The following is a 15,665-nucleotide window of genomic DNA, read 5'->3' on the forward strand; positions in this document are numbered from 1 at the left end:
AATCTGATCTCTGTTACAGGTGTACCTGGTTAGAGGAGTGATCTGATGGTATAATCTGATCTCTGTTACAGGTGTACCTGGTTAGAGGAGTGATCTGATGGTATAATCTGATCTCTGTTACAGGTGTACCTGGTTAGAGGAGTTATTTTATGGTATAATCTGATCTCTGTTACAGGTAGACCTGGTTAGAGGAGTGATTTTATGGTATAATCTGATCTCTGTTACAGGTGTACCTGGTTAGAGGAGTGATTTTATGGTATAATCTGATCTCTGTTACAGGGGTACCTGGTTAGAGGAGTGATTTTATGGTATAATCTGAACTCTGTTACAGGTAGACCTGGTTAGAGGAGTGATTTTATGGTATAATCTGATCTCTATTACAGGTGTACCTGGTTAGAGGAGTGATCTGATGGTATAATCTGATCTCTGTTACAGGTGTACCTGGTTAGAGGAGTGATTTTATGGTATAATCTGATCTCTGTTACAGGGGTACCTGGTTAGAGGAGTGATCTGATGGTATAATCTGATCTCTGTTACAGGTGTACCTGGTTAGAGGAGTGATTTTATGGTATAATCTGATCTCTATTACAGGTGTACCTGGTTAGAGGAGTGATCTGATGGTATAATCTGATCTCTGTTACAGGTAGACCTGGTTAGAGGAGTGATTTTATGGTATAATCTGATCTCTGTTACAGGTAGACCTGGTTAGAGGAGTGATCTGATGGTATAATCTGATCTTTGTTACAGGTAGACCTGGTTAGAGGAGTGATTTTATGGTATAATCTGATCTCTATTACAGGTAGACCTGGTTAGAGGAGTGATCTGGTGGTATAATCTGATCTCTGTTACAGGTATACCTGGTTAGAGGAGTGATTTTATGGTATAATCTGAACTCTGTTACAGGGATACCTGGTTAGAGGTGTTGAGCCATCCGTCCCTCTCCTCCACCCTTCTGTTGAGAGACTCTAGGGTCCGATGTAGAGCACGGTTTGCCTCTGCCTTTTCCGATAGGCTCTGGCTAGACTCCGCCTCCCTCTCTTCCAGGCGTCTGATTCGTCCCAGCAGGTCCTGGTTTCGGTCCACCTCACGCTGGAACAATTAGAACGTGGGCCATAGAAGTCAGAACACAGAATTTAGAACACAGAATATGAATACACAGAATACTCCAGGTGTGTGTGTGTGTGTGTTACCTCCAGGTGTGTGTGTGTGTTACCTCCAGGTGTATGTGTGTGTGTGTTACCTCCAGGTGTATGTGTGTGTTACCTCCAGGTGTATTTTGTGTGTGTGTGTGTTACCTCCAGGTGTATGTGTAGGTGTGTGTGTTACCTCCAGGTGTATGTGTAGGTGTGTGTGTTACCTCCAGGTGTATGTGTAGGTGTGTGTGTGTTACCTCCAGATGTATGTGTGTGTGTGTGTGTGTGTTACCTCCAGGTGTATGTGTATGTGTGTGTGTTACCTCCAGGTGTATGTGTATGTGTGTGTGTGTTACCTCCAGGTGTATGTGTATGTGTGTGTGTTACCTCCAGGTGTATGTGTATGTGTGTGTGTTACCTCCAGGTGTATGTGTATGTGTGTGTTACCTCCAGGTGTATGTGTGTGTGTGTGTTACCTCCAGGTGTGTGTGTGTTACATACCTCAAAGTCCCTAGCGCTCAGCGTAGCGTTCTTCTCCAGTTCGATGCGTGCTCTCTTGTGACTGATCTCCATCTGTCTCTTCTCCTGGTCCATCTGGATCAGCTGGGTCTTAGACTGTACCTTCTCTGCTGCCTCCAGCAACTACACACAGAGACACACGGGTCACTTCCTGTGTCTTACATACACAGGTTTCAGACTGTACCTTCTCTGCTGCCTCCAGCAACTACACACAGAGACACACGGGTCACTTCCTGTGTCTTACATACACAGGTTTCAGACTGTACCTTCTCTGCTGCCTCCAGCAACTACACACAGAGACACACGGGTCACTTCCTGTGTCTTACATACACAGGTTTCAGACTGAACCTTCTCTGCTGCCTCCAGCAACTACACACAGAGACACACAGGTCACTTCCTGTGTCTTACATACACAGGTTTCAGACTGTACCTTCTCTGCTGCCTCCAGCAACTACACACAGAGACACACGGGTCACTTCCTGTGTCTTACATACACAGGTTTCAGACTGTACCTTCTCTGCTGCCTCCAGCAACTACACACAGAGACACACGGGTCACTTCCTGTGTCTTACATACACAGGTTTCAGACTGAACCTTCTCTGCTGCCTCCAGCAACTACACACAGAGACACACGGGTCACTTCCTGTGTCTTACATACACAGGTTTCAGACTGTACCTTCTCTCTGCAGTCTCTGGTCATTCACAACAACACAATGTGTCGGTCTCAGTCCCACCACCTCTGTCCTCTAAATACTGGTTCTGTAGGATGTGGTTCTGTGTGCGTCTGTCCTACTCCACCCACCTGTAATCTCTGCAGGTACTGGTTCTGTAGGACGTGGTTCTGTGTGTGTCTGTCCTACTCCACCCACCTGTAATCTCTGCAGGTACTGGTTCTGTAGGACGTGGTTCTGTGTGTGTCTGTCCTACTCCACCCACCTGTAATCTCTGCAGGTACTGGTTCTGTAGGACGTGGTTCTGTGTGTGTCTGTCCTCCTCCACCCACCTGTAATCTCTGCAGGTACTGGTTCTGTAGGACGTGGTTCTGTGTGTGTCTGTCCTACTCCACCCACCTGTAATCTCTGCAGGTACTGGTTCTGTAGGACGTGGCTCTGCACCGGTTCTCCCTGGTTCCGAGACGTGTCCGGAAGAGAGATGAAACTCTTAAAGGACTTCAGAGTGGAGAACACCGTCGTGTCATCCTCAATGTCCATGGTGGTCAACTGTTTATAAGGTTGCTGTAGCTTCTATAAGAGAGAGAGAGAGACCAACATTTACAGGAGCTACGATGTCCATGGTCAACTGTTTACAAGGTTGCTGTAGCTTCTATAAGAGAGAGAGAGAGACCAACATTTACAGGAGCTACGATGTCCATGGTCAACTGTTTACAAGGTTGCTGTAGCTTCTATAAGAGAGAGAGAGAGACCAACATTTACAGGAGCTACGATGTCCATGGTCAACTGTTTATAAGGTTGCTGTAGCTTCTATAAGAGAGAGAGAGACCAACATTTACAGGAGCTACGATGTCCATGGTCAACTGTTTACAAGGTTGCTGTAGCTTCTATAAGAGAGAGAGACCAACATTTACAGGAGCTACGATGTCCATGGTCAACTGTTTACAAGGTTGCTGTAGCTTCTATAAGAGAGAGAGAGACCAACATTTACAGGAGCTACATACAATGTCCATGGTCAAGTGTTTATTTACAAGCTTACTGCACTAGAACAGAGAGAGGGTAACTAGCTGGCAGTAGCTAGTAGCACATATTCCTATGTGACATAGGGGGCTATGTCCATGGTCAACGAGCATTTTGGGGCGACTATCTCTGGTGGGCAAGAGTGGCGCAGCAGTTTAAGACACTGCATCTCAGTGCTACAGGTGTCACTACACTACCCGGCCGTGACTGGGAGTCCCATAGGGCAGCGCACAATTGGCCCAACGTCTTTCGGGTTAGAGTTTAGTTAAATAAAGGTTAAAGAAATAAAAAGCTACCTTATACGTTGATCCATTCGCATGCGTCGGATGCACAACTCGTACTGCTGATCCGACGCATGCGCCTGGAGCAAAGCTAGTCTGGGGTTAAATAAAAAGAAAATTGTCCGAAAGTCGCAACATGATGTTTGAAATGAGCATACAAAAGAAAAGTTGACTTTAGTGACTTTGCACAATTGGAAAGATGAAGGGTCAAGCAGCATGTAACGCCATGGACCAGAGCTACTAACGTGAACTAGTAACGTTAACCAACTAGCCATGCTAACCTGCTACCAGGGATGCCTAATAACTATGGATTACTCGGTTATTTTAAGGATGGACGAGTCACACGTTGTAGTTGATGAACATAAATAATGTGATCACAACATCTCTAAGATAGTTAACGTTGGTTACCTAGACGTCTCGAATCCCCTAGCTAGCTAACGTTAGCTAGCAAGCTCAATCGGCAAATTGTCATCACATGTTGATCGGATAGACGTCGGCAAATAATCTGACTATTAAATCATATGGACACGTTATGGAATTTATTATACAGCTTGATCAGATCTTACCTTGGAACTTGACGTTTAAAAAGTTGACTAGTTAGGTAGTTATAGATAGTAACAACAGCTAGCTAGCATAACTTCGAACTCCCTCCTTTCCTAGAACAAGATCTGTGCTGTTATCGCGAGATTACCTGCTGCGTTCTAAAGAGAGTCAAGGCTGCGCTCGATGCGCATATTGAGCAATTCACTAAATACTTCCTAGTAAGATCATCTTATATCTTTATACCATTTGGTTTGGAAGTGATTTTTATGTAAACTAATCCGTGAAGCGGCTTGAATATATATTTTTTGCAGTTTAGCAGGGTTCCACTGAAACTTATTCTATAGTATTCTTATCTTCTTTGGAATTGGGTTGGCGGATCTTGTAGTGATGGGCATTCCGGCTCTTTTCAGTGAGCTGGCTATGTTGGCTCCTAAACGGCTCTTTAAAAAAAAAGGTTTTGTATTTTTTCAAGTCAAACAGTTTGCGATAGTTTGACTATGATTGGTGTTTAAACAATTCTAATAAAATTATTAAATGAAATCATACTCTACCTTAACCACAATGTATTTAAATGCATTGGTTTGTTATGAAAAAATGGAATATATAAATAAATGATATTCCATTATGTGGAACTTTCTGTCCATTGATAAACATAGGATGTCCATCAACTCTGTCACATGTCCTGTGGTTACATTTGCTTCTCTCTGGCGGCTGGCTGTGATTGGCTGCAGACCCTTACACAGGGGTATCATTATTGAGGCTGTCACATGGCTGAAAAGAGAGAACAGTAACTTATTAGTTCAGGTTCATGTTTTGTCTACTGATACTACAGTCTCATACTACTGCTCATATACATATATAATACTGGATTAAATAATGATGTAGTAATAACTGCTTACTGTTCCTCTCTCCACTGATCTCCACAGTGACCTGCTCAAAGGGTTCCAGGACTCCTCCTCCACCACCACCTCCCATTCCTCTTGGGTCAGAGCATCAACAGGTGCATTGACAATGGCCAGGGTAGCGATGATGGCATCCTTTGACTCAAGAAACCGCTTCAACATATAAAATGTTGAATTCCACCTTGTAGTGTAGTCTTGTTTAGGCCTCAGCTCAGGCATGCCCATCTGGTGTTGTGTAGACTTTAGTTTTTCAGGACCTACTGTGCTCCTGTGGAAGTGTTCCACAGCTGCTTTCACTTTGTCCACAGTGGGCTTCATCACCTTCAGAGCACCTCTTACAATCAGGTTGAGTGTGTGGGCAAGACATGGATGATGGGTCCATTTTAAAATGTTCATGGCTTTTGTTTGGTGATGACACGACAGTGGAAGGCCTGATCACAGACGACGATGAGACACCTAATAGGTACGAGGTCAGAGACCTGGCAGTACGGTGCCAGGACCACAACCTCTCCCTCAACATCAGCAAGACAAAAGAGTTGACTGTGGAAAACACAGGAAACAGAGGGCCAAGCACGCCCCCATCACTTCATCACTTCTGTAGTGGTGTGGGGTTCAAGTTCCTCTGTGTTCACATCACCAAGGATCCATCACTTCAACGGGGCTGTAGTGGTGTAGGGTTCAAGTTCCTCTGTGTTCACATCACCAAGGATCCATCATGCGTACGGCCCAGTAAATCACGGGGGCCGAGCTTCCTGCCATCCAGGACCGATATGTCTATAGGTTCGAGTCCAGGCTGTATCACAACCAGCCATGAATGGGAGTCCCGTAGGGCGGCGCACAATTGGCCCAGTGTCGTAAAGGGTTTGGCCGGGGTCGGCCATCATTGTAAATAATAATTAGTTCTTAGCTGACTTTCCTAGTTAAATAAAGGTTAAATAAAATACAAAAACAAATAGGAAATGCTTAGAAATAACCAGGCTAAAGCAATGGATGTACAGGCTGAATGACTGGAGATTTGTGATGGCAAAATGCTGTACTGATGTGAATGGCTACAGAATCCCAGTCACACACAGGGAACGGGGATCAGAGGTCCTAACGTGTGATTTATTAGGATCCCCAGTCGCCGACGGCAACGGAGACAGCTCGTCTTTACTGGGATCTGACACATAACAAAAAATACTTCACAGTTGACATATATTTAAAAACATGCATATGTAGTGTGTGTGTGTGTGTGTATCTATCAGTTACACATACCTGTCAGTACATACACACAACAAGTCACATGGAGGTCACATGGTCACATGGAGGTCACATGGTCACATGGAGAGGCGTTGTGTCGTGAGCTATTGCTTCATCGGTTGTTTCCAAACCAGGTCTGAGGTTCACTAGCGCTGTATAAGATAGAAGGGAGCACCATGCACTCACAGCTCTGTATAATACTGTGTATAAGATAGAAGGGAGCACCATGCACTCACAGCTCTGTATAATACTGTGTATAAGATAGAAGGGAGCACCATGCACTCACGGCTCTGTATAATATTGTATATAAGATAGAAGGGAGCACCATGCACTCACAGCTCTGTATCATACTGTGTATACGATAGAAGGGAGCACCATGCACTCACGGCTCTGTATAATACTGTGTATACGATAGAAGGGAGCACCATGCACTCACAGCTCTGTATAATACTGTGTATACGATAGAAGGGAGCACCAGGCACTCACGGCTCTGTATAATACTGTGTATAAGATAGAAGGGAGCACCATACACTCACGGCTCTGTATAATACTGTGTATACGATAGAAGGGAGCACCATGCACTCACGGCTCTGTATAATACTGTATATGAGATAGAAGGGAGCACCAGGCACTCACGGCTCTGTATAATACTGTGTATACGATAGAAGGGAGCACCAGGCACTCACAGCTCTGTATAATACTGTGTATAAGATAGAAGGGAGCACCATGCACTCACGGCTCTGTGTAATACTGTGTATAAGATAGAAGGGAGCACCGTGCACTCACGGCTCTGTATAATACTGTGTATAAGATAGAAGGGAGCACCAGGCACTCACGGCTCTGTATAATACTGTATATAAGATAGAAGGGAGCACCATGCACTCACGGCTCTGTATAATACTGTATATGAGATAGAAGGGAGCACCAGGCACTCACGGCTCTGTATAATACTGTATATGAGATAGAAGGGAGCACCAGGCACTCACGGCTCTGTATAATACTGTATATGAGATAGAAGGGAGCACCAGGCACTCACGGCTCTGTATAATACTGTGTATAAGATAGAAGGGAGCACCAGGCACTCACGGCTCTGTATAATACTGTATATGAGATAGAAGGGAGCACCATGCACTCACGGCTCTGTATAATACTGTATATGAGATAGAAGGGAGCACCAGGCACTCACGGCTCTGTATAATACTGTGTATAAGATAGAAGGGAGAACCAGGCATTCACGGCTCTGTATAATACTGTATATGAGATAGAAGGGAGCACCATGCACTCACGGTTCTGTATAATACAGTATAAGATAGAAGGGAGCACCATGCACTCACGGCTTTGTGTAATACTGGACGGTTCCTTGAATGTGTTCTGGACCTGGGGACTGTGAAAAGACCCCTGGTGGCCTGTCTGCTGGGGTAAGTGTGTGTGTCAGAGCTGTGTGTACGGTGACTATGGAAACTATTTGGAATTTCCAACACTTTGTTATTAAAACAAGTAGTGTCTTTCCTCAACTCTCAGCCAAGAGAGACTGTGTGCCCTCTGGTTACAATGGAGAGCAAGACTGTGTGCCCTCTGGTTACAACGGAGAGCAAGACTGTGTGCCCTCTGGTTACAATGGAGAGCAAGACTGTGTGCCCTCTGGTTACAATGGAGAGCAAGACTGTGTGCCCTCTGGTTACAATGGAGAGCAAGACTGTGTCCTCTGGTTACAATGGAGAGCAAGACTGTGTGCCCTCTGGTTACAATGGAGAGCAAGACTGTGTGCCCTCTGGTTACAATGGAGAGCAAGACTGTGTGCCCTCTGGTTACAACGGAGAGCAAGACTGTGTGCCCTCTGGTTACAATGGAGAGCAAGACTGTGTGCCCTCTGGTTACAATGGAGAGCAAGACTGTGTGCCCTCTGGTTACAATGGAGAGCAAGACTGTGTCCTCTGGTTACAATGGAGAGCAAGACTGTGTGCCCTCTGGTTACAATGGAGAGCAAGACTGTGTGCCCTCTGGTTACAATGGAGAGCAAGACTGTGTGCCCTCTGGTTACAATGTAGAGCAAGACTGTGTGCCCTCTGGTTACAATGGAGAGCAAGACTGTGTGCCCTCTGGTTACAATGAAGAGCAAGACTGTGTGCCCTCTGGTTACAATGAAGAGCAAGACTGTGTGCCCTCTGGTTACAATGGAGAGCAAGATGTGCCGCTCTGTTCTGGGCTGCAACTTAACTAGGTCTTTCTTTGCAGGACCTAAACATACGGCTGGACATGAATCAAGATGAGATAAAACTAGAGCCTGCTTGCAGCCTTCTTTGTGGTTTTCTACGGACAGACCATCATCTTTACAACCATTGAATCTATATGTTTTGACCAGGACAGTTCACAATCTAAGGTAACGCCAAGTCATTTAGTCTCCTCAACTTGTTCAACAGCCACACCACTCATTACCAGATTCAGCTGAGGTCTAGAACTTAGAGACTGTGCAGCACACAAACGCAATCCACTTCAACCAGCTGCTGTTGATACTTCAGGATGAAAGGCAGGGATCATAATATAGAAATAGAAATATAGATAGGTAATAAGAGAAGTACCATAGTCTACAGGTTACACGCTTACAGTAAAATCAGCACACATACGCAATCCACTTCAACCAGTTACTGTTGATACTTCTGAATGAAAGGCAGGGATCATAATATAGATATAGAATGAAATATAAATAGATAGGTAATAAGAAGTATCATAGCCTACAGGTTACACTCTTACAGTAAAATCATCACACAAACACAATCCACTTCAACCAGCTACTGTTGATACTTCTGAATGAAAGGCAGGGATCATAATATAGATATAGAAATATAATTAAATATAAATAGATAGGTAATAAGAGAAGTACCATAGCCTACAGGTTACACGCTTACAGTAAAATCAGGGAACGATGGAAACTATTATGTATATCCTGTCTGGAATCAACGGTGTGGGGTCTTTAGGGAACGTTCCATGGTGTACGGTCTTCAGGGAACGTTCCATGGTGTAGGGTCTTTAGGAAACGTTCCATGGTGTACGGTCTTCAGGGAACGTTCCATGGTGTGGGGTCTTTAGGGAACGTTCCATGGTGTACGGTCTTCAGGGAACGTTCCATGGTGTGGGGTCTTCAGGGAACGTTCCATGGTGTACGGTCTTCAGGGAACGTTCCATGGTGTATGGTCTTCAGGGAACGTTCCATGGTGTACGGTCTTCGGGGAACGTTCCATGGTGTACGGTCTTCAGGGAACGTTCCATGGTGTACGGTCTTCAGGGAACGTTCCATGGTGTACGGTCTTCAGGGAACGTTCCGCTGTTTTCATTTCTTCAGGGAACGTTCCGCTGTTTTCATTTCTTCAGGGAACTTTCCCCAGTGTAGTGTCTTCAGGGAACGGTGGGTCGGTAGGGTCACATTCAGTTCACAGTCCTGGTCACCGTGGAAACACAATGAGTGGTATTCACACATTTAGTTTATAGTCCTGGTCACCATGGAAACACAATGAGTGGTATTCACACATTCAGTTTATAGTCCTGGTCACCATGGAAACACAATGAGTGGTATTCACACATTCAGTTTATAGTCCTGGACAGGATGAGGTGAAGCCTACCGTCAGGAGAGCTGTGATTGGCTCAGGTGAGGGAATAGCAGTCATCGCCTGCATTGATCTTTGACTCATGGCAGGGCACGAGTCAGGTGAGGAGAGCTGTGATTGGCTCATGGCAGGGCACGAGTTACTCAACTGTCCACATAAATGGAGGGTACTTTGTACTCTCATAACGTCTGCCACCGCCTGTGTGAAGACTGTGAAGACTAAGATCGCACAGATACCAAACAGTACACTTTTCCGTGGACACCTGAGGGTAATACCTGGTCATTGTCAGAAAAGCACACACATTCTAAAATGGCATCTTATTACACACAAACACTTTTAACCATGTCAGGTTCAGTCCGTTTACGTGGTCTGCTTGAGGAAATATGGGTTTGAGGCACTTTTGCGTTAGCCCTACCAGCCCGCTGGCGTTAGCCCTACCAGCCCGCTGGCGTTAGCCCTACCAGCACTTTTGCGTTAGCCCTACCAGCCCGCTGGCGTTAGCCCTACCAGCCCGCTGGCGTTAGCCCTACCAGCCCGCTGGCGTTAGCCCTACCAGCCCGCTGGCGTTAGCCCTACCAGCCCGCTGGCGTTAGCCCTACCAGCCCGCTGGCGTTAGCCCTACCAGCCTGCGAACGTTAGCCCTACCAGCCTGCGAGCGTTAGCCCTACCAGCCTGCGAGCGTTAGCCCTACCAGCCTGCTAGCGTTACGTTAGCACTGAATGAGTCAGCCAGTTGCTATCAACACCCAGCTTACAGCTACATTAAAGTAAACCAAAGTGTCGCTAATACATAACACCATCTAATAGCGCTGGGCGATATGGCCCAAATATATAATATCACGTAGGACGGTATTTGACGGGATTTTAGGTTTTTGAATAATACAAAATTCTTTCTCCATTCTTATTGTTTTATATTGTACAAATCAACTTTAACCAAATGCAATTTCCTACATTTCCATCAATTTTTTCATTTCCTGCAGTAATTTGTGATAATTTTCACACTGCCACGCAGGGCTGCACGATATTGGCCCCCCAAAAAATCAAGGATTTATTTTTACCAAATGTAATTGCGATTTGACTTCTAATTTAGATCACACACAACCGTTGAAATCATAGAAATAGAATATAAATAAGTGGGAATTTTGAATACAGTGTTGGTTGGCATGACAACAAATGAAAATGCCAGGGAGGAGCTACTTCAAGTAGATAATATATTTATGCAACTCGCTAAGAAAAGACAAACTAGCTGTTTGCAGATGTAAGAAACAAAAGGAAGGGTACATTCTAGAAGTGTATTGATATTGTTGCGTGTGCTGCATTGACCATGCAGACTGAACGCACGTGTCTGGTGGACCAGAAACAACACGTGAGCTCCTTGAATGAAAAGGGCGGGGCTAGGTCTGTGTGGCAACGCGGCATAGAGAGAGAGGGAGAGCAGAGAGAGATGACTCAAGTAGCAGAGGAAACGATCAAAATGGACGTTAAGCACGGCATATCATATTTAACAAACCAAACATTCAAATACCGTTATATTTATATTAAAAAGAAATAATAATAATAATAAAAAATCTTTAACTAGGCAAGTCCAATAAAAACAAATTCTTAAATTACATTGACGGCCGACATAGAATGTAAAGTAAAAACCCAAACCGGTCTGTGCATCAACATCCAGCCCTTCTATCTAACCAATTATCTGAAAATGTTTGCTATATGCAATTATCTTAGCCAGCAAGCGAGTCAGCCAGCTAACGTTAGCTATTAGCCTAGCCAACGTTAGCTATTAGCCTAGCCAACGTTAGCTATTAGCCTAGCCAACGTTAGCTATTAGCCTAGCCAACGTTAGCTTTCTGAGGAGCTGATTGGCTGACGGTGGGACGTGCCTCATAAGTGCTCTGAGCACTGCTCGCACTCAGCAATAATGGCTGATTTGAGGCCCAATATATTCAACATGTTAAATTATTGTGACGTTGTAAGAGCCTGTAGAGCGGAGAAAGCGAGAGCCATCAACCGGGAATCAGGTAGGTTTAACACTTTACGAGCTCCCGCGCTAGGTTTTACTCAGATTTGGAAAAAAATGGGCCGGGATCTGATCGAGAGCCTGTAGATCGGGATAAAAACGTGTCCACGTTTAGCTGGTGTCTCTTTAAGTCTGCTGTCTGCCTGAAGATCTTCCCACAGTGAGAGAAGCGGTGCAGGGCTTCTCTCCTGTGTGAGTTAACTTGTGTGCCCTCAGATGTGATGACTGACGGAAACTCTTCCCACACTGAGGGCAGTGGTAAGGCTTCTCTCCCGTGTGCGTTTGACTATGTTTCTTCAGATATCTTGCCAGACTGAAGCTCTTCCCACACTGAGTGCAGTGGTAATTCTTCTCTCCTGTGTGAGTTAACTGGTGGGCTGTCACATTTGATGAATGACTGAAACTCTTTCCACATTGAAGGCAGTGGTAAGGCTTCTCTACTGTGTGAGTTAACTGGTGTGCCCTCAGGCTTCCTGTTTGACTGAAGCTCTTCCCACACTGGGAGCAGTGATAAGGCATCGTTCTTGTGTGAGTAAGCTGGTGTCTATTTAAGGTCTGTAAAAGAGGAAAACTCATCTCACAAACAGAGCAGTGGTATGGCTTCTCTCCCGAGTGAATTCGATGGTGTGTCTTCAGGTGTCCTGCCTGACTGAAGCTCTTCCCACACTGAGAGCAGTGGTACGGCTTCTCTCCTGTGTGAATTAGCTGGTGTGCCTTTAGAGCTCCTGCCCGACCAAAGCTCTTCCCACACTGAAAGCAGTGGTACGGCTTCTCTCCTGTGTGTATTCTCTTGTGTTCGTTTAGCTGTCCTTCCATACGGAAGCTCTTCCCACATTGGAAGCAGTGGAAAGGCTTCTCTCCTGTATGTATTCTCTGATGCCTCTTCAAATTGAACGAACAACTGAAAGTCTTCCTACACTGGGAGCAGTGGTACGACTTCTTTCCTGTGTGAGTAAGCTGGTGCGTCTTCAAGCTGCTTGGTGTCTGAAATCTCTTCCCACATTGACCACACGGGTACGTTTTCTTTCTTTTGAGGGTCTTTTTGCGTGGTAGGAGGTGAATTGGACAAATAAAACTGCCTCTGCAATCTGAGCAGGGTCGGGGCCTACAAGTGTGCCTTCTCAACTCCTCTGGATCATAGAAACTAGTGAAGCAGTCCATGCAGTGGTGATGTTTCTGTCTTGAGTTCCTCCGTCTGTTTTGTTTATGGTTTCCTGATGCTGTGGAACTGGGCTCACCGTCTGAACCTGTGTTGGAGATCTCTCCTGTGGGAATATGGACAGATATGGGGTTAGAATCAGGATCAGAAGCATTGGCTTTAGACTTGTCTAAAAAACGATTAAGATCCCTTTATTTGTCCAATTAGAACACAAGGTCCAACGGAATTGTGACTTCCTGTTTAAAACATAAACATACAGGTTGGAGCAGAGGGCTGCCGTACTATGGGGGCATGTGGACCAGTTGCTGTGGGCGGTTAAGAGGTCTTAGTCAAGGGCACAACAGCAGGTGATGGCACGAGCCCAAGCTTACAACTCTTTATTCATTGTTTCATTAATGAACAGCAGATTATTTACTGGGCGATGAAAACAACGACTTTCTAATCACAACCATCTACCATCCACAGATATACACACACCGACTTGGGGAAAGAGTCGTCAAACAGTCAGAGACACAGGTTGGTATACTGCTACACGGAGTATAGCATCTCTGTCTAAAAGCTGGGCTAATTTTAACAATAATATATCATCTCTGTCTAAAAGCTGGGCTAACTTTAACAATAGTATAGCATCTCTGTCTAAAAGCTGGGCTAACTTTAACAATAGTATAGCATCTCTGTCTAAAAGCTGGGCTAACTTTAACAATAGTATATCATCTCTGTCTAAAAGCTGGGCTAACTTTAACAATAGTATAACATCTCTGTCTAAAAGCTGGGCTAACTTTAACAATAGTATAACATCTCTGTCTAAAAGGTGGGCTAACTTTAAGAATATAATATCATCTCTGTCTAAAAGCTGGAATAACTTTAACAATAGTTGTGGGAAGTGAGCTGTCAATAATAGCAATAATAATGTTAGAATCCCCTGAGGCACCAACTTCTCTCTGTACTCCACACCTGAACGTACCTGGGTCAGTGATGCTATCTACTTCTTCCTCCAGATCTGGATCAGACACTTCTCTCTCCTCCTCCTCCTCTTTGACTGCTCTCTCCTCCTCCTCCTCTTCTTTGACTGCTCTCTCCTCCTCCTCCTCTTCTTCTTTGACTGCTCTCTCCTCCTCCTCCTCTTCTTCTTTGACTGCTCTCTCCTCCTCCTCCTCTTTGACAGCTTTATCCTCTTCCTCTTTGACTCCTCTCTCCTCTGCCTCGTCTTTGACTGCTCTGTCCTCCTCCACCACCACCTCTTTGACTGCTCTCTCCTCCTCTTCCTCTTTGACTGCTCTCTCCTTCTCTTCCTCTTTGAATGCTCTCTCCTCCACCTCCTCTCCGACTGCTCTCTCCTCCTCCCCCTCCTCCTCTTTGACAGCCATCTCTTCCTCTAGGACTTCTGGCTCTTCTTTGACAATCACATTGAGTTCCAGTGGTTGACTGCAGTCCTCCAGCTTCACTGAGACCATCTCTGGACCCTGCTGTGAGGTTCTCTGGGCTGGAACACCACAGCCAGAACCTGGTGACTCTGTGGACTTGGGTTCAGACATGGAAGGCTACAGGTGGATTCAAAAGAGGCACAAAAAAAAAGTGAAAGGTGAGTTTCACAAAACAGGATGAGTTTCACTAGAACAGCTTTGCTAACAAAAAGGGATAGATGGAAAATGTTGCATGCGTGGTCTATCTACTAGTATTCTGCTAAGAAAATGTAGCTAGCTAGCTAACATTGCTGTGGTGATGGCAACGATCGCTAACGTTAGCCATTTGAGCTAATTGGGCTAACTTTAGCTTACTGAGACATGTTATCGTCACCTTTCACAATAGGGTGGGATGATATCTAGCTGGATTGCTGGATACAATTATAAGCAAGAAGTTTGCTAGTTTAAAGCAATGCCGAACCAAAATGACATTTGATATCACGCTTTCTGAATGATTAAGTAAATGATTACGGTTAACTAGCTAGCTAACAAACACTGAGGTCAAGTGAGCCAACACTCAAACTCGGTAAAGCCATCCGCTCTTCAGTTTCCTCGTGAATTTGCAAATACACAACACTATACGGTTTCATGTGTTTTCTGGGAGGGGAAACTGAGTTGGATGCTGTCATGCTCAGATAGAGACGATGGCTTCAAATCAACTCCAAGAAAACAGCTTGAACCAGACTTATTCAATCTTCCATAATCAAAACGATACCAAATGGTTGATTTCATTTTGGCACCTTATCAAGGCTGCAGTAGACGGTGCGGTTTATCAAATGTTACATTGTTAAAGATCGTGTTTACAGTCATGACATTACCAACACACACACACACACACACACACACACACACACACACACACAGCAAGACGTGAGTGAGCTTGATATATTTCTACTAGATCTATAATCCAGTGTGATGACCATTACATACCATACGATGCCCATTATGACATCATAAAGAGGTGTTGTGACACGTGTGCCACTTGTCGATGGGTAATCCACTGTCATTAACATTGTAAAGCATAACGTGCCCACATTACACCAGCTACAACCTTGTAAAGGCATAACGTGCCCACATTACACCAGCTACACACTTGTAAAAACACTGGTTTACAGTA

At 44.9% G+C, this 15,665-nt stretch overlaps 2 protein-coding genes across 2 annotated transcripts in view; both read right to left on the reverse strand.

Annotated features, from left to right (window-relative positions):
* The window catches only part of LOC139370167 (mitotic spindle assembly checkpoint protein MAD1-like), a 118,042-nt gene extending 115,179 nt beyond the window's left edge, over nt 1-2,863 (reverse strand). The window contains exons 1-3 of the mRNA XM_071109493.1: nt 2,723-2,863; nt 1,635-1,775; nt 910-1,089 (exon numbers count right to left, since the gene is read on the reverse strand). Of these exons, the coding sequence (XP_070965594.1) occupies nt 910-1,089; nt 1,635-1,775; nt 2,723-2,863 (462 nt within the window). The remainder of the gene's footprint in view (nt 1-909; nt 1,090-1,634; nt 1,776-2,722) is intronic.
* Nucleotides 2,864-12,052: 9,189 nt separating this feature from the next.
* On the reverse strand, nt 12,053-14,620 carry LOC139370453 (zinc finger protein 436-like). The gene is made up of 3 exons (XM_071109944.1): nt 14,050-14,620; nt 12,512-13,191; nt 12,053-12,424 (listed from the first exon to the last, which is right to left on the reverse strand). Exons 1-3 carry the CDS (start codon nt 14,618-14,620, stop codon nt 12,053-12,055), a joined length of 1,623 nt encoding a protein of 540 aa, XP_070966045.1.
* Nucleotides 14,621-15,665: the final 1,045 nt, after the last annotated feature.

This window comes from Oncorhynchus clarkii, chromosome 17, assembly GCF_045791955.1.
Source record: "Oncorhynchus clarkii lewisi isolate Uvic-CL-2024 chromosome 17, UVic_Ocla_1.0, whole genome shotgun sequence".
NCBI classification, from domain to species: domain Eukaryota; kingdom Metazoa; phylum Chordata; class Actinopteri; order Salmoniformes; family Salmonidae; genus Oncorhynchus; species Oncorhynchus clarkii.

What these genes read in the sequence shown, in the direction of transcription:
- LOC139370453 (XM_071109944.1), bottom strand. Translation starts at nt 14,620, where the DNA reads ATGTCTGAACCCAAGTCCACAGAGTCACCAGGTTCTGGCTGTGGTGTT. An exon ending in AGATAGCATCACTGACCCAG is followed by an intron (nt 13,192 to 14,049) that starts GTACGTTCAGGT and finishes ATATTCCCACAG; the next exon opens with GAGAGATCTCCAACACAGGT. An exon ending in AGAAGCCATACCACTGCTCT is followed by an intron (nt 12,425 to 12,511) that starts GTTTGTGAGATG and finishes CACTGCTCCCAG; the next exon opens with TGTGGGAAGAGCTTCAGTCA.